The sequence below is a fragment of the Bubalus bubalis genome, chromosome 2, assembly GCF_019923935.1.
Source record: "Bubalus bubalis isolate 160015118507 breed Murrah chromosome 2, NDDB_SH_1, whole genome shotgun sequence".
Taxonomy (NCBI): domain Eukaryota; kingdom Metazoa; phylum Chordata; class Mammalia; order Artiodactyla; family Bovidae; genus Bubalus; species Bubalus bubalis.
Window position 1 is genome coordinate 23,247,141 of NC_059158.1, and position 26,314 is coordinate 23,273,454.

General features: G+C 38.6%; 2 protein-coding genes and 2 pseudogenes across 2 annotated transcripts; all 4 read left to right on the top strand.

The window, feature by feature from the left end:
- Window positions 1–3,740: 3,740 nt before the first annotated feature.
- Window positions 3,741–4,628, top strand: LOC102392621 (annotated as a pseudogene).
- A 5,157-nt stretch (window positions 4,629–9,785) lies between these two features.
- On the top strand, window positions 9,786–10,739 carry LOC102401733 (olfactory receptor 12D2-like). Its single transcript, XM_025262487.3, has one exon. The coding sequence runs from the start codon at window positions 9,786–9,788 to the stop codon at window positions 10,737–10,739; it is 954 nt and encodes a 317-aa protein (XP_025118272.3).
- An 8,056-nt stretch (window positions 10,740–18,795) lies between these two features.
- LOC102413469 lies at window positions 18,796–19,721 on the top strand (annotated as a pseudogene).
- A 3,793-nt stretch (window positions 19,722–23,514) lies between these two features.
- On the top strand, window positions 23,515–24,456 carry LOC102408179 (olfactory receptor 12D2-like). The gene has a single exon (XM_025262488.3). It carries the CDS (start codon window positions 23,515–23,517, stop codon window positions 24,454–24,456), a length of 942 nt encoding a protein of 313 aa, XP_025118273.3.
- The last annotated feature ends 1,858 nt before the right edge of the window (window positions 24,457–26,314 follow it).

Here is a 26,314-nt window from a genome sequence, read left to right on the forward strand (position 1 = left end):
GACGACCCAGAGGGATGGAATGGGGAGGGAGGAGGGAGGAGGGTTCAGGATGGGGAACACATGTATACCTGTGGTGGATTCATTTTGATGTTTGGCAAAACTAATACAATTATGTAAAGTTTAAAAATAAAATAAAATTAAAAAAAATAAAAAAATAAAACCATTGTATACCTTTTAAAAAAATAAATAAATAAAATGGATAATTGACAAGGACCTACTGTATAGCACATAGAACTCTGCTCAATGTTATGTGGCAGCCTAGATGGGAGAGGAGTTTGGGGGAGAATGGATACATGTACATGTATGACCCTCTTCAGTCAGGCTATTGCTCTTAACATACCATTGAAATCACTCTCATCCATGTCAAAGTTCAATTTTCAGTCCTTAAGTTACTTGATGTCTCAACAAGACTTATCCCAACTAACTTCTCTTATTTCAAATACTCTTTCTTGCTGGCTTTCTTTTTTTTTTTTTTTTTTTCTGGACATCCTCACAGTCTCCTAGGTATGCCGTGATCTCACTGATGGCTCTTAGTCTCCTTGTCTGGCTCCTCCTCTTTCTTATTATTCATTTTTGGACCTCTTCTATTTCTAGTTTCAGACTTCAAATATCTATAAACAGATAACTTGTTAACTTTTAATTTTGTTTTAGGGTATAGCAAATTAACAATGTTTGTGATAGTTTCAGGTGAACAGCTTGACTGAAGATGGTTTATAAAAAGCATGGAAGGTAAAATAACAAATCTGGAGAGTAATGGACAATGCATGATGGAGACAAGTATCTTTTTGAAGGATCTGTCATAAAGAGTGGAGAAGTGGAGGAGTAGCTGAAGAAGGCTGAGGGGAAACAGTAGGATATGAGGGTATTGTCCATGTGAGGCTGAGATTTTAGACAGTTAGGACTTCACAATTTTAGATAGTTAGGACCTTGTATATTTTCCATGCTGAAATATGATTCTGATAACCTCAGTTTTCAAGCAGCATGGTCTATCTGAGATCCAACACGAATGATTATTTTTCAGGTGAATTATCAGGAGGTGGATATAAAAGCAGAAAGGTTATTCAAGCAAAAGTATCAGAACGATTCAACCTGGGAAAGGATGTAAAAATGAGAGAGGTATGGTCAGAGAGAACATGCACTCAACTTCTTGACTGTTGGTTTAAAGAAATTTTAAATATGTATATGATTCTACTCTCAGTGTATGTATAATATAATTGATACAAGAAAATCTGTATGTCGTAAACATTAGAAAACATCTTAAGATAATATTCAATTAAGGACTAGATTAAAGAAGGCAATGGCACCCCACTCCAGTACTCTTGCCTGGAAAATCCGTGTACAGAGGAGCCTGGTAGGCTGCAGTCCATGGGGTCAAGAAGCGTCGGACCTGACTGAGTGACTTCATTTTCACTTTCACTTTCATGCATTGGAGAAGGAAATGGCAACCCACTCCAGTGTTCTTGCCTGGAGAATCCCAGGGACGGTGGAGCCTGGTGGGCTGCCATCTGTGGGGTCGCACAGAGTTGGACACGACTGAAGCAACTTAGCAGCAGCAGCAGCAAGGACTACATTATCCTGTGTATATATCAGTGTGTGAAAGCTTAAGTAAGAATATTCATGGAGTTATGACATGATCAGCTCAAGGAGAAAGGAGACTAAATAGTGATAAAAAGTAGAAATTCATGTTTATTGGTAAGTGGGTACAAGGATAGAAATTATCAATAACCAGACACAGATAGGTATAAGTGACACATTTTGTGTGCATGCTCATTTGCTCCGTCTTGTCCTACTCTTTGTGACCCCATGGACTGTATGGCCTTCCAGGCTCCTCCATCCATGGAATTTTCCAGGCAAGCATACCAGAGCGAGTTGCCATTTCCTTCTCCAGGGGATCTTTCCAACCCAGCGATGGAACCAGCATCTGTTATGTCTCCTGCATTGGCAGGTGGGTTCTTTACCATTAGTACCACCTGGGAAGTGATGCATTAGAAAATAAGATATTAGAGATATTTGAGCAAGGGAGCGTCAGGCCAAAACCATGAAGCTGTACGTTTTCTGGAATCAATAAAGCTGGTAAAGCTGCTGATAAAGTAACTGGGAGTGAGTTGTTGAAGGTACAAAGATGGTAACTGTGAAAAAGTTGAGAAAAAGACAAAAATGAGGATCATTTTGTAGTTTAAAAAAAAGTGTTATACTACTAATATAGATTTTAGGGATGAAGTACAAAGATGAATCAGTGATTCCAGTCTTATTAAGAGAATATTTGGAGGAAAAAACTTTTATTCATAAAATGTTGAAATGGAAGGAAGAACATTTCAGCACTTGGGAGGAAAGCTTATGATCCTCTCCTGTCCTCACTATCAATTAATTAATTTATTATTCATCTTGTGACAAATATGCTTTATGGATGCCTACACTGGGGACACAAGAGAGAAGAAAAACAGACACACTATTTGCCTTAATGCACTTTATGGCCCCATGAGGGAGTCCAACACTAACTGCTGCTAAGCTGCTAAGTAGCTTCAGTCGTATCCAACTCTGTGTGACCCCATAGACGGCAGCCCACCAGGCGCCCCCGTCCCTGGGATTCTTCAGGCAAGAACACTGGAGTGGGCCGCCATTTCCTTCTCTAATGCATGAAAGTGAAAAGTGAAAGTGAAGTTGCTTAGTAGTGTCCGACTGTTCGCGACCCCATGGACTGCAGCCTACCAGGCTCCTCCGTCCATGGAATTTTCCAGGCAAGAGTACTGGAGTGGGGTGCCATTGCCTTCTCCAAACACTAACTAAATATCTTAAATAAATATTTTAACAAAATAAATATGAACAACATTGTTCGTATGACACCTATAGCAATTCTATGTAGGTGCTACGTGTGGTAGCATATGAAAAGTAGGTTTGACTTAATCAAAGAGGCAAGGGAAATCTTTCCTAAGAAAGTCACTAATTGATCTGAGACTGTGAAAGGATGAACAGGAGTTGACTCAGAATGAAGCAAAGGGAAATAGTGCACAGGAAGAAATGCAAGGCAGCCAGAGAGGCTAGCAAGCAGAGAATGAGGGGACTGTAGTGTAAGATGAAGCTGCTGAGACATCATGAGGTCAAGACAGATTGAGCTTTGTTAGATAGGTGGGGATTTTTGTTCCTTCACAAGCCCAATGGTTCTCTGGACATCTGTTTTTAAGCAAATAACAGACATGATCAGAGTTTCTTTTTTGAAAAGATCACTCTGGTGGCAGTGTGGAGAATATATTGAATGAGGCAAGAGTGGGACTATTCAAGCAGCTCATAAGTTAGCAGGACTCTAGTCATTAACAATAGCTTAAACTAGAGTAGTGACTGTGTAGATGGGTAGGAGCATTCACCAAGCTCCTATGATGTGCCAAGCACTAAGCTAAGTACTGAGATGCAGTCTTTGCCTTAGTAGGCTCATGTTCTTGTAATAAAAAGTGATTCACAAACAAGTACCTATGCCATCCAATAATATGAAGACTAAGAGAACTCTTTCACCCTTAAAAAACTCCAGGAAGCTCCTGGTGTTCTTTTCATTCCGTCATCTTTGTGCCTCCTCACTTATATCATCCTTCAGAAAGTGCGAATTCTGTCTCTCTCATTGCTCATTGAGTTTCTTTTCTTCATTCCTCATATTTGTGGTATAAGGAAACCAACTGAACACTTCAGTAGCTAACTGTGGTGAATCCTCTTCATGCTGATTCTTTTCTTGTAGCCCATCAAGACCTGAAATGAACTGCAGTAAGAACACTGACTTTGTCCTCTCAGGACTGTCCAATGACCCAAACAAACCACAGCTCCTCTTTGGTCTCTTCCTGGCCCTCTACTTGCTGAGTCTCTTAGGAAAGTCGCTACTGCTGCTGGCAATTGGCGCTGACATCCACCTCCACACCCCCATGTACTTCATCCTCAGCCAGCTCTCCCTGGTCGACCTCTGCTTCACAACCACCACAGCCCCCAAAATGCTGGAGACTTTGTGGACCAGTTATATTTCTTCACAGTTTTTGCTGATGTGGACAACCTGCTTTTGACTGCCATGGCTATCAACCGCTACGCTGCCATCCGCCATCCCCTGCACTATGCACGCCTAATGACTCCTTGCAGATGTGCACTGCTGCTGGGTGGGTCATGGGGAGTGGCCCACTCTATCTCTCTTGTCCATGTCCTGTTGCTATCCCAGCTCTCATTCTATAGTAATCAAGAAATTCCCCACTTTTTCTGTGATTTTGGACCACTCTTTAGACTGCTCCAATACCCACCTCAATGAGGACCTGATGATGGTTCTGACAGGACTCTTAGGAATCAGCCCTCTCCTCTGCATCACAATCTCCTATGTCCATATTTTCCTTGCTGTAGCTCGGGTCCCATCAGCACAAGGGAAAAAGAAAACCCTGGCCACATGCAGCTCCCACCTCTCCATGGTCATCCTCTTCTACAGCTCGGTCTTTGCCACCTACCTGAAGTCCCCGTCAGCTTCTCATGCCTCTGGGGAGCTGGGTGCTGCTGTCATGTATGCCCTGGTCACCCCCACTCTCAATCCTTTCATTGATAGTCTAAGAAATAAGGAAGTGAAGAGATCCCTGAAAAGGATTCTGGGCATAGAGAGTTCATGGCATTAGTAATAATTCCAAGAAACAAGTGTTTTGGGGGAAAAAAATCACACTCTTCACCACCACACTGACTAAGTGAGTCAGTTAACACCAAGGCTTTCACATGTCACACAGCATGATATGGTATATTGGATATAACACTACATAGAAATTTGGAGAACTAGCTTCTAGGTCCCACTCTAGGTGCAAGCTTGTATATGTATTCCAGCTATAGGTATATATATTATTATTATCTATGCTGCTGCTATTGCTGCTAAGTCGCTTCAGTATGTCCGACTCTGTGCAACCCTAAAAAAGGCAGCCCATCAGGCTTCCCTGTCCCTGGGATTTTCCAGGCAAGAACACTGGAGTGTGTTGCCATTGCCTTCTCCAATTATTATCTATATTATCTCAAAACATTATATCAGTAATATGTCAAAGTGAGAGTGAAAGTGAAGTCATGTCCAACTCTTTGGGACCCCATGGACTGTAGCCTACCAGGCTTCTCTGTCCATGGGATTTTCTAGGTAAGAATATTGGAGTGGGTTGCCATTTCCTTCTCCAGGAGAGCTTCCTGACCCAGGGATTGAAGCTGGGTCTCCCTAATTGTAGGCAGACGCTTTACCGTCTGAGCCACTAAGGAAGTCAAAGGAAGTATAATATACATTACATTATATTATAGAATTAAGTATATTATATATGTATATATATAATATTCTTAAGAGTTAATTGGATAAGCTGCTCTTTAAGTTGCCTTATAAAGATGATACTATTGAGACGTGATCATCTATTCCCATTATTACCAACATTTTGATCACTATTGCTATTTCTATCACCAGTTTAATAATGAAGATCATCACCACCAGCTTTAGTCAATACCATCTTTTTGTCATCAGAGTCACCTTACAAATTACCATCTTCAGTTCTCTCCCCATCAGTAACACCAGTATCATCATCATAAGTAAGAGAATAGAAACTAGTGCTATGCACTTTTTCCCCTTTTAATGCCTTATTTTTCTGAATGTTCTATTAATTTGTGTTTTTGTGCTATCTTGATAATTGTGGGACATATCATCATACATGGTGGATAAAAATGTCTTCATAAATTTGAAAGCATAATAAACATTTGCCCTGGGAATACAAGATTACATCATTTATACAGCACAATACGGGCTCCCTAGGTGGTGTAGTAGTAAAGAATCTGCCTGCACAATATATACACAATGTCTAAAATTTTCTTTAAAATTTTCCAGGAAAAAAAAAAAAAAGGAATGGTAGATATAAGCACAATATTGGCAAAGCATTGACGTCAAAGCTGGGTGATAGGTACATAGGGGTCTATTACACTACCAACTCTACTTCTCTGAATGTTTGACATTTTCTACAATAAAAAGTTAAAATGACAATCCCAAGCTCCCCATCTATTCCTTCCCCTTACTTCCCCCCTCTGATAACCATAAATTCATTCTCTAAGTCTGTGAGTTTCTTTCTGTTTTGTAAATAAGTTCATTCACATCTTTTTCTAGGCTGTATGAGATATTCTATGATATTTGTCTTTGCTGACTTACTTCACTCAGTATGATAATCTCCAGATACATCCATTTTGCTGCAAATGGCATTATTTCATTCTTTTGAATGGCTGGGTAATATTCCTTTGAATGTATGTTCCACTTCACCTTTATCCATTCATCAGTCAATGGACAGATGGGATTGACATGTACACACCGCTATATTTAAAATAGATAACCAACAAAGACCTACAGTAGAAAGATAAAAATAAAGCAAAAAGTTAAAATGAATAAGTGAAGTGCATTCAGCTTTAACTATTTTTAAAATATCCGTATACTTAGACATTGCAATCAAACCATGAAGAACACATTAAAGTAAAATCTGGAAATAAACAATGCTTGTGAAAGAAAGGAATACAACTAATGGAATACAACAGTGAAAGAATGGAATACAACTAAAAATTCCCAATGACAAAAGAATATTTAAGAACGTCATGTTTAGCCATATTATAAAGCCCAAAACAATAAAACATTGGATTGGCCACAAAGTTTATTCCGTTTTTTTCCTCCAAACCAGTATGTATTTGTTGATCTTGAAAAAGAATTGTCCTAACAGTTTTCACTGGAAAATCTGATTATAAACTTAATGATCCAACTTCTGCTATTTATACATAGGCATATAATGCAATTCTGATGTCATAAAACAATGCTATAAATAAACAGCATTTCTAGGTTTCTTTTAGTGATACTATTTGTGTTTGTTTTTTTATATAAAATATTCATGACCTATTTGATAGATAAATAATAGAATTTAAAACAAAGAATTTAATCTAACTCTTAAAAATCGCCATACTTGCCTCACTTTTAGAGGAACCATAGAAAGATTAGAGGGGAACAAGAGAATAGACAAAGATATGCTTTTTCAAACATTCTTGGAAGACTTCTCAGGGGAGACATCTGCACTCCCAAAAGAAAATATCAACACCCTCCTTTGTAAGTCAAGTGTGTCAGTTTCCTTATGAGAGCTGCCTCCTCAGTGCTTAATGAGCCAACTTGCTCCCAAGAGGGTAGATCAGAGGATTGAAGATGGTGGTGACCATCAGATAGAGCAGGGTAATAACCTGAATGGGGATGAGCAGCAGAGACTGTAATGTAAAAGACTATGAGAATTTCACAGCATGTGAATGTAATAGCTAGGTAGGAGGACCATGTGGGTGAGCCTTTCTCTTGCTGACCACAGCAAGAACTGCCAATACGATCACTACAATCCAGGCATAAGACATCAGAATCAGTCCAAGAGGAATAGTGAGATAACCACACAATGAAAGAATGAATTTTGTCACCTGGACCACTCACTCTAGGATCTGAGCAGGCCAGTGTTAACAAAGGCATGAAGTCACAGTAAAATTAGCTAATGTGATTGGGCCACTGGACCTCTGCTGGGACATCAGGGCCACAACCAATCCATCTACCATGAAGCCAAAGAGCCAGGCTATGCCCACCAGCCCCAAGTACTGTCTGGGAGTGAGTGGCAGAGAGGGTAACAATTATTCAGTAGTGATTATATTCTTTGACCACCAATCAGGAGCATCCAGTTGTCCCTAGAGAGCCAAATATAAAGAACTGGGTCAAGGAACCAGTCATAGAGATGAATGCCTTCTGCAGGAAGTCCTCCAGCACTTTTGGCATCACTTTAAACATATAGAAGAAAGGATGGAAATACAAATACATAGACTCAGAAACATCACTTACACAATGAGCACATAATAATTGCTATTCACTTGTATTATATTCATAGCATATACTAGAACAAGAAATTATTAATGTGATGAATATATAATGAACTTCTGCATAGCAAAAAAAAAAACACAACAATAGTGGTTTGCAATAGAAAGATGGACAAAGGACATGGCATTTACAATTGGAATTAAAGCTTGGATAGATGTCAGAACACATATAGATCCTTTGGATAAGGTAGATAGAATATTTTTACCTAAAGGGTATAGCAAGAAGTAAAGATACACAATGAGAGACCAGCTTCATTCTCCTAGAGGGAAATATGAGCTTGGGAATTCCAAAATTAAAGGAAATAATTGAGTGTTAATACCAACAGTGAAAAGTCAGGTTGAAAAGAAACAAAGCACTACTATTTTTCCCTGTTCCTCTATTTTCCATAGAGCCACAGTAATAAATGAGGGGCATATTTAAAGATAATCATTTTTGTGTATGGATTAAAGAAATATGACTGATCCTCATGCCTTAAATGTCATAGCCCAATTTCCTTCCATTTTATAGTTTTTCCAAGGAAGTTCCCAAGATGAGAAAGTGTATCCATACCTTTGTCCCAGGAAATGAAAAATAATTTAAGAAAACTTGAGGCCACTGAGAATTGTACTGCCTGTGGTTCTGAAACTAAGAAAGAAACAGGAAAGAAAAGAGGAAAAATTAAAAAAGTGGAACTCAAGATAGGAATTCCCCAAGGAGAATTCTTTTATATTGCAGGTATACAAAGGTATCTTATTTATTCTTACAATACTCCTCTCAAACACAGGGGACACCCTCTCTCAGGTGCCACCCTCTTTATATATCTAAAGAACCATGGATCATAAACAAAAGGAAGAATTTCAGAAAGAAGAGCTTTTGGAATATGAAGAGCTTATACTATAATCCCAATATAAACGATCACTTCAAACATTTTTCTACTTTTTATTTTTCATAGTTTTCTACTGTTTGTTTTTCAGAAGTGTAAACCTGGTCAACTTTCTTAACTATAAATTTGAACACTGAATCAGGTAGGAGAATGAAACAGGCTCAAAGTTGCCCATAGTCTCTGATTTCTCGTTAGTGTTAAATTTACATACCAAGGACTTAGAGTTGGTTTCCTATTTAATGATGGACATTGTATTGGTGGATTATGAAGGCTCTCTACTGCCTACATTTTAGTGCCATACCTCTAAATATTCATCAAAGTAAATGAGTAATCTCTAAAGATGCAGTGAAATAAATTTAGTACAGAAACTCTGACTGCTGTTTTCTTTAAACTTTAGAAAAGGTTTTTTCCCCCAAATGAATTTTTGATACAATTTTGTTTTGTGGGTAGAGAACCAAAAATAACATTTGGCATATCATGTGTATCTTAAGCAGGAGTGATAAAGTTTAACAATATACAAAATACACATGGTTATTAAGGAAAACTACTCTGAATTCCTTGGTGCCAGCCTTCAGTAAAGGTGTAATAAAGGTTAGATGATTTCTCAAAATATTCTCTAGCTATAAAGGTGAATGTCCCATGGGATCCCTAGAAATGTTGCCTAGTTAATTCACTTTTTTATTGAGGTCACATCAAATCTTTTTGTTCTCCACTCACAGGTTTCCCAAACTTTGTGTATGTGCTCAGTTATGTCCAACTCTTTGAAACCCCATAGACAATAGCCCTCTAGACTCCCCTGTTCACAGAATTTTCCAGGCAAGAATACTGGAGAGAGTTGCCATTTCCTCCTCCAGGGGATCTTCCTGACCCAGGAGCTGAATCCATGTCTCTTGCATTTATAGGTTGCTTCTTTACCACTGAGCCACTAGGTAAGCCCTAAAATAACAATGCTCTCCCTCAAAATATTATTGTCTAGATGGGAAATCCTCAGTTGCAGGACTCTGGTTCCCATGAGAGATATCATTCCATATGTTATTTTCTCTTTTCTTTCAAGTGATGCTGAATCAAACCTCAGTCACTGAATTTCTCCTCCTGGGAGTGACAGACATCCAAGAACTGCAGCCTGTTCTCTTTGCGGTTTTCCTTGCAATTTACATTGTCAATGTGGCTGGGAATGGAGTCATCATGATGGTTGTCATCTCTGATCCAAGACTCCATTCTCCTATGTATTTTTTCCTGGGAAACCTGGCATGTCTGGATATCTGCTACTCCACAGTGACTCTGCCAAAGATGCTGGAGAACTTCCTGTCTACCCACAAAACAATTTCTTTCTTGGGCTGCATAAGCCAGCTTCATTGCTTCCACTTCCTGGGCAGCACAGAGGCCATGTTGTTGGCTGTGATGGCCTTTGACCGCTTTGTGGCTATCTGCAAACCACTTCGTTACACTCTTATCATGAATCATCAGGTCTATACCCAGATGGCTGTCACTATCTGGATCATTGGGTTTTTCCATGCCCTGCTGCACTCAGTAATGACCTCTCGCTTAAACTTCTGTGGTTCCAACCATATCCATCACTTCTTCTGTGATGTTAAGCCATTGCTGGAGTTGGCCTGTGGAAACACCGACCTCAATGAATGGCTACTTCATTCTGTGACAGGGACCATTGCCATGGGTCCATTCTCTCTAACCCTTCTCTCCTATTTCTATATTATTATCTATCTTTTCTTCAAGACCTGTTCTTGCAGCATGCTCCATAAAGCACTGTCCACGTGTGCCTCCCACTTCATGGTAGTTGTTCTCTTCTATGCCCCTGTTGTTTTCACTTACATTCGTCCTGCCTCAGGTAGCTCCATGGACCAGGAACGGATCATTGCCATTATGTACAGTGTGATCACTCCTGTACTAAATCCACTGATCTATACTTTGAGGAACAAGGAAGTAGAGGGGGCTTTGAGGAGGGTGATCAGAAGGAGACTCTGACCCTAAGAAATCGAGAGAATTCTTCCAAGGCATCAGTAAAAAGGCTATGAGAAAGTTGAGATGTGAAATTAGACTGCTTTTCTAATTGTATACTGTTTGTGAAACAGAAGGCATTATATAAAGAAAAATAAATGGGAAAGTCCAGTCTAGTTGTGTTAACAGTGTGTGACTAGGTAATGTAAGGGAAACTTGAACAAATAGGACACTATCCACAAAATCTTTTTTTTTTTTTTTTGGCTGTGCTGAGTCTTCATTGCTGTGGCAGCCTTTTCTCTGGTTTCGGCGAGTGGGGGCTTCTCTCAGGTCACGGTGCTCAGGTGTCTCAGTGCAGTGGCTTCTCCTATTGTCACAAGTGGGCTTAATTGCTCCATTGAATGTGGGATCGTCCCGGATCAGGGATCAAATCAGTGTCTCCTGCATTGGCAGGCAGATTCTTTACCACTGAGCCACTAGGGAAGCCCCCTTGGAATCTTAATGTTGAATTTGTGTGGGGGATATAAATTGATAAAACTATTTGTTTACATATTCTTATGTGTTCTTGAATAAAATCAGATACAGAAATTTGCCTCAAATATGCATATATTGTACAGTTGGATAATACTAAGGCTTGTTAACCTGCATGTTTCCTGTAAATTAACATATTATAAAGTGAGCAATAAAGTTATTATGCTGTTTTATTTTAAGAATTTGAGTGTAGGGCTATGGTTACTCAACTAGAAAAATAAATGTTAACTCATATATGAGTTAAGGGAAATTTTTAGGGAATATATCATGATTTCTTTTTCTCCAAGCAAGGAAGCAAGTAAGTAATTAAAACAAATAATGCTTTGAGTACTAATTAACAGAAATAAATTGTGAACTCTGACTCCAAAGATGCTTTATAATTCAAATGGACAACCTGTCAAAGATTACTGAAAAATATTGCTAAGAATGGAGGCAGCATGAAAAAAATCACAGGAATATCTTTCTTGCTCACTGATATGTTATTTTCTCTCCAATTTCTGGTCATAGAAAACTGAGCTTCAAAATTCTTCCTTATTATTTATCTTGTTTTTGATTTCTATACTCATTTTCACAGATTGTAATGTGATAGAATATGATATAATACCAGTGAAACATGAAGAATTCATCAAATTTGTTTTCCTTACCTATCACCAAATTTATACTAAGTGAAAGCTATCAAATAGTAATTCAGTTCAGTTCAGTCATTCAGTCGTATCCGACTCTTTGCAACCACATGGACTGCAGCACGCTAGGTTCCCTGTCCATCACCAACTCCTGTAGCTTGCTCAAACTCATGTACATGGATTCAGTGATGCCATCCAACCATCTCATCCTCTGTCGTCCCATTCTCCTGCCTTCAATCTTTCCCAGCATCAGGATCTTTTCCAAGAAGTCAGTTCTTTGCATCAGGTGGCCAAAGTATCGGACTTTCAGATTTAGCATCATCCCTTCCCATGAATATTCAAAACTGATTTCTTTTAGGATTGACTGGTCGGATCTTCTTGCATTCCTAGGGACCCTCAAGGGTCTTCTCCAACACCACAGTTCAAAAGCATCAATTCTTTGGCACTCAGCTTTCTTTGCTGAAGTATTTTTGGAGCTAATAGACAAGAATTACTATGTTCCTCACTTTCTATGTTCCATGAAGTGTCACTGGACCTGAAACTATAGTGGATACCAGCATTCCCAACTATTTAGATATATAGGATTCCCTGGTGTCCAGTGGTTAGCATTCTGCACTTTCTCTGCCAAGGGCCTAGGTTCAACGCCTGATTAGAGAACTAAGATCCCACAAGCCAGGCCATGCAACCAATAAATACATAAATAAGACTAGTAAATAAATAATAGAGATACAGACTGAAAAGTTATAAAAGGATATTTTGAGTTCATGAACAGACTATCCAAATTGTTTACATCCACTTTTGTAAAGCAAAGAATTTGGTTCTAACCTAGCTCACATAGTTCTTCCATCTTCCTACTCTATCTTCTTTGGTCTCTTAATTCCTGTTTTGTTTATAAAAGAATGTATGGGGAGAAGGCATTTTATACCCTGAACTATTTCAGACTAGAATTTCTATTGATCAAAATTTTTTATGTAATCCAATATACATGGATACTGTCACCCTGCTTATTCAACTTATATGCAGAGTATGTCATGTGAAATGCTGGGCTGGGTGAAGCACAAGCTGGAATCAAGATTTCTGGGAGAAATATCAATAACCTCAGATGCATATATGACACCACCGTTATAGCAGAAAGTAAAGAAGAACTAAAGAGCCTCTTGATGAAAGTAAAAGCGGAGAGTGAGAAACTTGGCTTAAAACTCAACATTCATAAAACTAAGATCATGGCACCAGGTCCAGTCGCTTCATGGCAAATAGATAGAGAAACAATGGAAACAGTAAAAGATTGTATTTTGAGGGCCTCCAAAATCACTGCAAATGGTGACTGCAGCCATGAAATTAAAAGACACTTGCTTCTTGGAAGAAAAGCTATTACCAACCTAGGCAGCATATTAAAAATCAGAGACATTACTTTGACAACAAAGGTCCATCTAGTCAAAGCTATGGTTTTTCCAGTAGTCATGTATGAATGTGAGAGTTGGACTATAAAGAAAGCTGAGCACCAAAGAATTGATGCTTTTAAACTGTGGTGTTGAAGAAGACCCTTGAGAGTCCCTGTGACTGCAGGGAGATCAAGCCTGTCAATCCTAAAGGAAATCAGTCCTAAATATTCATTGGAAGGACTGATACTGAAGCTGAAACTCCAATACTTTGGCCACCTGATGCGAAGAACTGAGTCATTGAAAAAGCCCCTGATGGTGGGAAAGATTGAAGGCAGGAGGAGAAGGGGATGACAGAGGATGAAATGGTTAGATGGCATCACCGACTGGATGTGCATGAGTTTGAGTAAGCTCTGGGAGTTGGTGATGGACAGGGAAGCCTGGCATGCTGCAGTGCATGGGGTTGCAAAGAGTTGGACATGATGGAGAAACTGAACTGACTGACTGAACATATACGGAGGCTGTAAATTATAGAAGAGCACACGGTTACCTATTGCTGCATGACACACTATAACACAGATGGTTAAACACTTATTTAATTAAATTGCATTCTTCAGTGATTCAGAAATTGGTAAGAGTATAGCAGAGAATCACTGATTCTATTTAATGTTTCAAGTCTCAACTGAGATGACTTTATCAACAGATGTATGAAACAATTTGTTAAATTTCAGTATATTTGTATGACAAAAGTTCTCAGAAAAATAAAAAAAAAAGGACACATATAACATGTTAGGGCTGTATGGTAGTCTTTTCAAACTATTCTTATATATAGAGAGAGGGCAGTCACTAGACAAAATTGTGAGTTTTAAGTCATCTTTCTAATTTCATGTCCAAATCAATATTAGACTTCTGTTTAATTGTTGATTTCATTCCTCAACCCTATCTATAGGAAATTTTCTCAACAGAAAATTCCTCCAGGTTTTTTTCTAATGAGTAACTTTGGGAACTGTCTCTAAGGCCAAAATGATTTCTTCTGCTGCCAAAATCTTTCTGATCCCAAAAGAGATAAATATTGATAATGCTCAGCTTCTAAACTACATTACCTTTGCCTGGTCTCATCAGTGTATGCCAAGGCCCTGGATTCTTTGTTCTTTCCCATCCACTCACCAATATCATTGGATAGAATGAATATTTCTAAGGTCACCGTTTAATAGAGATTAGGGAAGCCAGAGGCAGGAGTTGAAGACATCATTTGGCAAATGGAGTAATGGGATCAGCCTTCCAAGAGGATCACAGAGAATTCAAGTTCTGCACTTGACGGACTACATAATGTTTTGTGTATCTGTTTCCAATGCAGTACATAAATCAAGCCATCTGTAAGAAAATATATTAAAGCATTAAATTGCTACTGTAGAACTATCTAGTTGGAAGTTACATACGTAAGTCTAGCATTAGGAAAATAAGTTGAAATTTAAGGTATAATTGGAGAATTATATGTTTATAGCTATATAAAGCCCAGAACTAGAAGACAGAGAAGAGGAGATGGCCAGAAGTACATAATAAGGAAGAAGAGCAGTAACCAGCCAAGAAGACTGGAAAGGAGTCTACATGGTGGGTCTCCTGAATGCAGAATTTTTTAAATTAGAATATAATTGCTTTACAATGGACTTCCCTGGTGGCTCAGAGGGTAAAGTGTCTGCCTGCAATGCAGCAGACCCAGGTTCAATCCCTGGGTCGGGAAGATTCCATGGAGAAGGAAATGGCAACCCACTCCAGTACTCTTGCCTGGAGAATCTGATGGATAGAGGAGTCTGGTAGGCTACAGTCCATGGGTCACAAAGAGTCAGACATGACTAGGCAACTTCACTTTCACTTTCTTTCACAATGTTGTTTCTGCTGTACACAAATGTGAATAAGCTATATGTATACACATATCCCTTCAAAATTTGTTTCAGATGCTGATGGCATGGATGCCAATGGCATGGATTTTAGTTACTAGAGAGTAGAAACAGTGAAGTATGTTAAGCTGCTGATGAAACATGAAACTCACTGGAAGTGAGTTGATTAGAGAAAGCTCAAAAAGGATAACAATTTAAAAGGTGAGAAAGGGTCTGAAATTAAGGGCATTTTATAGGAAATAAAATTTCTAGCCGTTGGTCTAAAGTTGATGGATGAAGGAATTAGATGGATCAATGTTTCCAAACCATGTTCCTACGACAATACTTTGTTGGTAAAAAGTTTTATTCTTAAAATGGAAGAGGACTTTTGGAAGAAGATAATGTATCGCCCTCTCCTGCCTTCACTTTTCATTAACCAATTTATTCATTTTCTGACAAATACCATATTTAGCATTCCAAGCGCTAGAGATACACAAGAGAGGAAAACCTTGTTAGGGAGACCAACATTAACTAAATAACTTAAATATTTAAACAAAATAAATGTGATTACATCCTCCATATTACAACTTCAACAATTGACCAAGAGCCTAGAAAGGAAGGGTTGTCTTTGTCAAAGAGGCCACAGAAGACTTTCCTAAGAAAGTCACCAATAGAGCCAAGGTTAGACGGATGAGCAAGAGCCGACTCAGAGTGATGAGAAGGAACATGGTCCATACAAGACAATGCAGTGTAGACAGTGTTGCTGGGAGCACATGATAATCGACTGTGGTGTGAGTTGAAGCTGGTGACATGAAGCTCAAAACCAAATGAGCTTTGTCAGACATGGTAGGGTTTTTCATATATAAGTGGTATCATATGATATTTATCCCGTTCTGATTTACTTCACTTTTTTTGCTGTTTAGTCACTCAGTCGTGTCTGACTGTTTGCAACCCCATGAACTGCAGCATGCCAGGCTTCCCTGTCCTTCACTATCTCCAAGAGTCCACTCATACTTATGTCCATTGAGTCGGTGATACCATCCAACCATCTCATCCTTACTTCACCTAGTATGATAATATATATATATAAGTTTATATAACACATCTTCTTTATCCATTCATCTGTCCATGGAATTTTAGGTTGTGTTTGTGTTTCAGCTATCGTAAATAGTGCTTCTCCTATGAACATAAGGGAGCATGCACCTTTTTGAATCATAGTTTTGTCTGAGTATATGTCCAGGAGTGGAAATGCTGAATCATACATGCTATAGCAGCTCTATTTTTAGTTTTTTGAGAAAAACTTTGTATGGTTTTTCATAGTGGTTATACCAGCTTATGTTCCCATCTACAATGTAGGACAATTCTCTTTTCCCCATACCCTCTTCAGAATTTGTTATTTGTAGACTTTTTAATGATGGCCATTCTCACCAGTGTGAGGTGATACCTCATTATAGTTTTGATTTGCATTCCTCTAAAGCCAGGCTTCAGCAATACATGAACCATGAACTTCCAGATGTTCAAGCTGGTTTTAGAAAAGGCAGAGGAACCAGAGATCAAATTGCCAACATCCTCTGGATCATGGAAAAGGCAAGAGAGTTCCAGAAAAACATCTATTTCTGCTTTATTGACTATACCAAAGCCTTTGACTGTGTGGATCACAATAAACCATGGAAAATTCTGAAAGAGATGGGAATACCAGACCACGTGACCTGCCTCTTGAGAAATTTGTATGCAGTTCAGGAAGCAACAGTTAGAACTGGACATGGAACAACAGACTGGTTCCAAATAGGAAAAGTAGTACATCAAGGCTGTATATTGTCACCCTGCTTATTTAACTTATTATCAGAGCACACCATGAGAAACACTGGACTGGAAGAAGCACAAGCTGGAATCAAGATTGCCAGGAGAAATGTCAATAACCTCAGATATGCAGATGGCACCACCCTTATGGCAGAAAGTGAAGAGGAACTAAAAAGCCTGTTGATGAAAGTGAAAGAGGAGAGTGAAAAAGTTGGCTTAAAACTCAACATTCAGAAAACAAAGATCATGGTATCTGGTCCCATCACTTTATGGGAAATAGATGAGGAAACAGTGGAAACAGTGTCAGACTTTATTTTTTGGGGCTCCAAAATTGCTGCAGATGGTGACTGCAGCCATGAAATTAAAAGACGCTTACTCCTTGGAAGGAAAGTTATGACCAACCTAGATAGCATATTCAAAACCAGAGACATTCTTTGCCAACAAAGGTCGGTCAAGTCAAGGCTATGGTTTTTCCAGTGGTCATGTATGGATGTGAGAGTTGGCCTGTGAGGAAGGCTGAGCACTGAAGAACTAATGCTTTTGAACTGTGTTATTTGAGAAGACTCTTGAGAGTCCCTTGGACTGCAAGGAGATCCAACCAGTCCATCCTAAAGGAGATCAGTCCAGGCTGTTCTCTGGAAGGACTGATGCTAAAGCTGAAACTCCAATACTTTGGTCACCCCATGCAAAGAGTTGACTCATTGGAAAAGACTCTGATGCTGGGAGGGATTGGGGGCAGGAGGAGAAGGGGACAACAGAGGATGAGATGGCTGAATGGCACGACTGACTTGATGGACGAGACTCTGAGTGAACTCTGGGAGTTGGTGATGGACAGGGAGGCTTGGCGTGCTGCAATTCATGGGGTCGCAAAGAGTCGGACACGACTGATCGACTGAACTGAACTGAATAATTATAGTAGTTTCAGGTGTATAGCCTAGTAATTCAGTATTTTTTACAGATTATGCTTCATTAAAAGTTATTACAGGAAAATGCCTGTAATTCTTTGTCCTATACAATATATCCTTGTTGCTTATCTATTTTATTTTCTTCATTTTCTTTTTTAAACTTTTTATTTTATACTGGACTATAGCCAATTAACAATGCTGTAATAGTTTTAAGTGGATAGTAAACAGACTCAGCCATACATACATTGTGTGAATTCTCCCCCAAACTCTCATCCCATCCAGGCTGCCACATATTATTGAGCAGAGTTCCATGGGTAGAGACCAATTTTTAAATAAAGAAGTGACATGATGAGATTTTTTTTTTTAAGGATCACACTGACCACAGTATGGAGAACATATTCGATGGGGCAAGATCCATGTTAAAATAGTTAGGAGGATAACAGTTCTCCAGCCAGTCACAAATTTTGAACTAGAATAGTAACTGTGAGTGTGGGCGGGAGTATTTATTGAGCCCCTTCTATGTGCCAGACACTGAGCTAAGTACTGAAACATCACTTCTGCCTTGAAAGACTCGTGATCTTGAGAAGAAAACAGATTCACAAGCAAGTAGTTAAATACCAATCACACAAAATTTTATTAAGAAAACTCGTTACGCGTTAGTAACTCCAGGACGTCTTTGTGGTTTCTTTCATTCTCTTACCTTGATGTCTCCTTAATTTGACCATCTTTTGTGAGGTACAACCCTTGTCCTCCCCATTGCTATTTTAGTTGTTTATCCATTCTTCACATTGGTGGTATAAGGAAAACCCATTGCTTGTCCTCCCCATTGCTATTTTAGTTGTTTATCCATTCTTCACATTGGTGGTATAAGGAAAACCCATTGCCAAGAGAAAGGATCCAAGATTCTAGCTAACTGTAGTGAATCCTCTTCATACTGATTCTTTTCTTGTAACCCATCAAGACCTGAAATGAACTGCAGTAAGAACACTGACTTTGTCCTCTCAGGACGGTCCAATGATCCAGACAAACCACAGCTCCTCTTTGGTCTCTTCCTGGCCCTCTACTTGCTGAGTCTCAGAGGAAACTCACTACTGCTGCTGACTATTGGCACTGACATCCACCTCCACACCCCCATGTACTTCCTCAGCCAGCTCTCCCTGGTCGACCTCTGCTTCACAACCACCACAGCCCGCTAAATGCTGGAGACTTTGTGGACCAGCAGCAGATTGATCTCCTTCTCTGAGTGTCTGGCCCAGTTAAATTTCTTTGCAGTTTTTGCTGATATGGACAACCTGCTTTTGATGGCCACAGCTATCAGCTATTACACTGCCATCTGCCATCCCCTGCACTATGCACTCCTAATGACTCCTTGCAGATGTGCACTGCTGCTGGGTGGGTCATGGGGAGTGGCCCACTCTCTCTCTCTTGCCCATGCCCTGTTGCTCTCTCAGCTCTCATTCTATACTAATCAAGAAATTCCCCACTTTTTCTGTGATTTCAGACCACTTTTTAGACTTTCCTGCTCTGATACCCACCTCAATGAGGACCTGATGATGGTTTTGACAGGACTCTTAGGAATCAGCCCTCTCCTCTGCATCATAAGCTCCTATGCCCATATTTTCCTTGCTGTAGCTCGGGTCCCATCAGCACAGGGGAAAAAGAAAGCCCTGGCCACATGCAGCTCCCACCTCTCCATGGTCATCCTCTTCTACAGCTCGGTCTTTGCCACCTACCTGAAGTCCCCGTCAGATCTCATGCCTCTGGGGAGCTGGGTGCTGCTGTCATGTATGCCCTGGTCACCCCCACTCTCAATCCTTTCATTGATAGCCTAAGAAATAAGGATGAGGAGAGTTGGCTGAAAAGCGTTCTGGGCATAGAGAGCTCATGGCATTAGGAATAATTCCAAGAAACAAGTGTTTTGGGGGAAAAAAATCACACTCTTCACCACCACACTGATAAAGTGAGGCTAATGCACAGTATAGATATGCTATAGCATAAAGAACACTAAATAGAAATTAGGAAAACTAGTTGTTAGAACCCACTTTAACTGCTAGCTCTAGGTTTATATATTATATATTATCTATATTATTATATCAAAATATATCAGTAATATGTCAAAGTGAAATTGTTAGTCACTCAGTTGTGTCCAACTCTTTGTGACCCCATGGACTGTAGCCCATCAGGCTCCTCTTGTCCATGGAATTCTCCAGGCAAGAATACTGGAGTGAGTTGTCATTCCCTTCTCCAGAGGATCTTCCTGACCCAAGGATCGAATCTGGGTCTCCTGCATTTGCAGGCTGTCTGATCCACTATGGAAGCCCACTTCAGGTTGTCATGGTTTAGTCACTAAGTCGTGCAGGACTGTTGTAACCCCATGGACTGTAGCCCTCTAGGATCCTATGTCTGTGGTATTCTCCAGGCAAGAATACTGGAGTGGGTTGCCATTTCCTTCTCATATATATATATATACACATATATATATATGAATACCATAAATATTATATTATAATATATATAATGAGGTATATTAGCTAAAAATAATATCCTTAAGAGTGGATTGGATGAGCTGTTCTTTAAAGTTGACTTATAAAACTAATAGTATTGAAACTTGGTCATCTGTTCTCATCATTACCAGCATTTTGACCATCATTTCCATAGCTATCACTGGTTTAATAATGAAGATTCTCACCATCAGCTTTACTATAGTCAGTATCATTTTTTTGTCATTAGCATCACATTACAAATTACCATCTTCAGCTCTTTCCCCATCACTACTGCCAGTACCATCACCATGAATAAGAGATTGGAAACTGGTTCTATGCATTTTTTCATTTTTAATGCCTCATTTTTCAGAATCTTCTATTTCTTTGTGTTTTTGTGCTATGTTGATAATTGTGGGAAGTATCATAATGGCATGGTGGATATGTTTTATAAAAATGTCTTCATAAATTTGAGAGTATAATAAATATTTACATTTGAAATAAATGATTGCATAGTTTATATAACACAATACATACACAATGTCTAAAACTTTCTTTAAATTATTCCAGAAAAAAAGGAATGCTAGATATTTGGCACAGTATTGACAAAATGTTGATGTCAAAGCAGGATGATAGCTACAGGAGGGTTTTACACCACTTTCTGCATTTTTCTGAATGTTTAAAATTTTCTACATTAAATGTTAAAATGAAAAAGTAAAGTGCATTCAGCTTTAAATACTTTTTAAAATATCAATGTCTTTAAGCACAGCAATCAATCCATAAAGAATGTATCAAGGTAAATTCTGAATATAAATAATACTTTTATAGAAAAAAAATTGAATACAACTAAAAATTCCCAATGATAAATGTTTATTTATTTGTAATTCTCCAGACCAGACTGTTGGAATGGGTAGCCTTTCCCTTCTCCAGGGTATCTTCCCAACCCAAGGATCAAACCCAGGTCTCCCACATTGCAGGTGGATTCTTTACCAGCTGAAGACACTAATTTAAGAAAGCATTACAATATCAAACAACAATGCAAAAACCGCAATTACTTTTGCACCAAAGATACAGCAGGGCTTCCCCAATGGCCCAGCAGGTAAGGAAACTGCCTGCAATGCAGGAAAGGCAGGTTTGAGCCCTAGGTCAGGAAGACCCCTGGAGGAGGGCATGACAACCCACTCCAGTGTTCTTCCTGGGAAAATCCCATGCACAGAGGAGACTGCTGGGTCCATCGGGGCCTAAAGGGCCAGACATGACTTGAGCAACTGAACACAAATGATACAGCAAGAAGCGAAGATACTTTGGAGAGACAAGTCTCATTCTCCTAGAGAGAAATATGAATTTTGGGGATTCCAAAATTAAAGAAACTATTTTAACATTATTACTAACTGTGAAGAGTCAGATTTAGAAAGAACAAAAGCAATACTACTTCTCCCTCTTTCTTTTTTTTTTTTTTTTTGTTTTCCATAGAACCACAGTAAAAAATTAGTGGAATATTTAAAAGATAATCATCTTTCTGTATGGATCCATGGGATATGACTGGCCCTCATTCCTTAACTGTCATTGCCCAATTTCCTAGCATTTTATACAAAGCTTTTCCAGGGAAGTCCCCAGGATGACAAAGTATATCCATCTCTCTGTCCCAGGAAAGGAAAGGTAATTTAAGAATTCCTGAGGCTCTTGAAACTGTACTGTCTATGGTTCTGAAACTGAGAAAGAAACATAATAAGGAAAGAAAATAGGACCAATGAAAAAAAATGGGACTCAAGATAGGCATCCTCCAAGGAGAATTTTCTTATATTGCAAATATAGAAAGGTAACTTGTTTATTCTTTCAATAATCCTCCCAAACCCCAGGGACACTCTCTCACAGGGTTTGTGTATCTAAATATCTGTGGATCATGAAAGACAGGCAAAATTTTAGAAAGAAGAGGTTTCAGCAGATGAAGATCTTATACTGTAATTCCAATATAAGTTATCATGTCAAATACTTTTCTACTCTATTCATTTAAAATTTTTTCTACTATTTACTTTTAAGGAATGTCAACCTGAGAAGCCTTCTTAACTTTGGATTTGAACAGTCAATCAGGTAGGAGAATGAACCAGGAGACAGGCTGGAGAGTTGCCCATATTTTCTGTCTTCCTGCCTGTATTAAACTTACATGCCAAGGATTTAGAGCTGAATTCCTATCTTATGATGGATATTGTGTTTATGGATTATGAAGACTTTTTACTAGCTACATTTTTATTGCCATATCTCTAGATATTTTTCAAAGTAAATATATAGTTGGTAAATATTCAGGATGCAGTGAAATAAGTATTTAGTACAGAAAGTCTGATTGCTCTTTTCTTTAAACGTTAGGAAAAAGTTTTTTACCCCAAGAGAATTTTTGATACAATTTTGTTTTGTAAGTAGAGAACCAAAAGCAATGCTTGGCATATGTGTATCATAAGCAAGAATGATTAAGTTTAACCATATACAATATATACATGGCTATCAAGGAAAGTTACTCTTAATTCCTTAAAGCCAGCCTTCGATAAACGTGTATTAACATCAAATAATTTCTCAAAATTCTCATGACATTTAAAGGTGATAATCTCATGGGATTTCTAGAAATGTTCCCTACTAAATTCACTTTTTTATTCTAGTCACATCATGTCTTTGTCTTCTCCTTTCATGAGTTTCCCAAATATTGAACGATTCCTTTTAATAGCAAGCACTCTAATGTTTACATCTCCATTCAGAGTTCTTTATAGCTCTTATTATTCCTTCACTGTCAATTTTTCTTAGGTTAACAACCCTTCAAATGATTTTGTACTAAGTCAAGCGACAGTAGTGTGGTGGAGAGCTTAACAATTTACCCTCTGTTAGATCTTAGGATGATAAAAGACAAGTCTTTATCAGAAAAGATGGTAGGCTGGCAATTGGCTCTGAATCCCTGGAAAAAAGAAAAGATTTTCTCTTGAAAAGATGTATATATATATATATTTGAAAAGATATGTCAAATAAAAAACAAAAGTGTTTGAGTAACAGTCCATAAATGGCATATAATGTTAATAATTAATAATCTAGTGGTCCAAATATTGTATAATCTGTGCTGCTTAGACTATTTAAAACACCACCGCTCTACCTCAAAATATTATTGTCTAGATGGGAAAACCCTCAGCTGCGGGACACTGGTTCCCATCAGAGATAGCATCCCATATGTTATTTTCTCTTTTCTTTCAAGTGATGCTGAATCAAACCTCAGTCACTGAACTTCTCCTCCTGGGAGTGACAGACATCCAAGTACTGCAGCCTGTTCTCTTTGTGATTTTCCTTGCAACTTACATTGTCAGCTTGGCTGGAAATGGAGCTATCCTGATGGTTGTCATCTCTGATTCAAGACTCCATTCTCCTCTGTATTTTTTCCTGGGAAACCTGTCATGTCTGGATATCTGCTACTCCACAGTGAGTCTGCCAAAGATGCTGGGGAACTTCCTGTCTACCCACAAAACAATTTCTTTCTTGGGATGCATAAGCCAGCTTCATTTCTTCCACTTCCTGGGCAGCACAGAGTCCATGTTGCTGGCCGTGATGGGCTTTGATCATTTTGTGGCTATCTGCAAACCACTTCATTATACTCTTATCATGAATCATCAAGTCTGTATCCAGATAGCTGTCACTGTCTGGATCATTGGTTTTTTCCATGCCCTGCTGCACTCAGTAATGACCTCTCACTTAAACTTCTGTGGTTCCAACCATATCCATCACTTCTTCTGTGATGTTAAGCCATTGCTGGAGTTGGCCTGTGGAAACATTGAGCTCAATGAGTGGCTGCTCAATACTGTCACAGGCACCATTGCCATGGGCTCATTCTTTCTAACATTCCTGTCCTATTTCTATATTATTATCTATCTTTTCTTCAAGATCCATTCTTGCAGCATGCTTCATAAAGCACTGTCTACGTGTGCCTCCCATTTCTTGGTAGTCGTTCTTTTCTTCGTCCCTGTTGTTTTTGTTTACATTCATCCTGCCTCAAGTAGCTCCATGGATCAGGATCAGATCATTGCCATTATGTACAGTGTGGTCACTCCTGTGCTAAATCCACTGATCTATACTTTGAGAAACAAGGAAGTAAAAGGGGCCTTGAGGAGGGTGATGTGAAGGACGCTCTGATATGAAGATATCTGAAGAACTCTTCGGAGGCATAAATAAATAGGTAATGAGAAACTGGAGAGCCTACTAGGTTCCTCCATCCATGGGCTTTTCCAGGCAAAAGTACTGGAGTGGGGTGCCATTGCCTTCTCCATAGCAAGTTTATACTGCTTCTCAAATTGTTTACTCTTTGTAAAACAGAGTGCATGTGTGCTAAGTTTCTTCAGTTGTGTCTGACTCTTTGTGACCCTTGGACTGTACCTTATTGGGCTCCTTTGTCCATGGGATTCTCCAAGCAAGAATACTGGAGTAGGTTGCTGTTTCCTCCTCCATGGGGTCTTCCAGACTCAGGGATTGAACTCACATCTCTTATGTCTCCTGCATTAGCAGGTGGTTCTTTACCACTAGTCCTACCTGAGAAGCCTATGAAACAGAAGGAATAGTATAAAGAAAAAATAAATGAAAAAGCCCAGTAAGTTGTGTTAAACAGTGCATTTCTAGGTAATATAAGGGAAATTTGAACATATGTGCACTATTCATGGAATCTTAAAGTTGTATTTGTTTGGGAGATATTGGTTGATACAAATGATCTGTCATGTTTGTGCTCTTAAATAAAATCAGGTACAGAAAGTTGCCTCAGTTACTCATTCATTGTATAGCTGGAAAGTACTTAGGCCAGTTTATCTGTGTGTTTCCTACAAGTTAACATATTATAATGTAAACAATAAAATTATTATGCCATTATACCTTAAGGATTTGAATTTAGGATCATGGGCAAAAATGGAAAAGTAAATATTAACTCACACATGAGTGAAAGGACATTTTTAATCAGTATGTCATGATTTCTTTTTTTCTAATCAGGGAGGCAAGTAATTAAAACAAATATTGCTGTTAGTTCTAGTTAACAGAGGTAAAGTAACCAATGATTTATCTAGAGTTTTGTGAACTCTGACTGCAAAGATGCATTATAAGTCAACTGACAACCTGTCAAAGATTACTGTAAAATATTGGTAAAAGTATAGTCAGTTTGAAAAAAATCTCAGGAATACATTTTTAGCTTTTAGCATGTTATCTTCCCCTCAATTTTTGGTCATGAATATTGAGTTTCAAAACTTTCCCTATCATTTATTTTGTTCTTTGATTTCTATACTTATTTTCACAGGTTGTAATGTGATATAATATGATGTAATTCCAGTGAAATATAAAGAATTCATCAAAAATTTGTCTTGCTTTCCTTACCTGTCACCAAGCTATACTAAGTGAAAGTTATTAAATAGTCATTGCTGAAGTATGTTTGGAGGCTAATAGACAAGAATTACTATGTTTCTCACTTTCTACCTTTCTAGATGTGCCGCTGAATCTGAAACCATGGTGGGTGCTAATACTTCCAACTATTTAGAGATACAGAATTCCCTGGTGTCCAGTGTTTAGGACTCCCTGCCGAAGGCACAAGCTCAATTCCTGGTTGGGGAACTAAGCTCTCACAAAACAGGTAACAGTCAATAAATAAAAAATAGGAAATATAAATAAATAAAATAGAGATACAGACAGATAAGACTATAAAAGGATATTTTGAGGTCACAGACAGACTGCTCAAATTTTTACATTCACTTTTGTAAACCCAAGAAATTTGGTTCTAACCTTACTCACATGGTTCTGACATCTTCCAACTCTACCTTCTTTGGTCTCTTGATTACAATTTTGTTTAGAAAAGAATATGTGTGGGAGAAGGCATCTTACATCCTGCACTATCTCAGACAGAATTTCTATTGAACAGAATTTTTGACATAATCCAAGCTTTGTAGAGGCTGTAAACTGTAGAGGAGCACATGGTTACCTATTGCTCTATGACACGCTGTCACCCTAA

Excerpts from the sequence above, each read along its gene's own strand:
- LOC102401733 (XM_025262487.3), top strand. The coding sequence starts at position 9,786 with ATGTTATTTTCTCTTTTCTTTCAAGTGATGCTGAATCAAACCTCAGTC.
- LOC102408179 (XM_025262488.3), top strand. The coding sequence starts at position 23,515 with ATGTTATTTTCTCTTTTCTTTCAAGTGATGCTGAATCAAACCTCAGTC.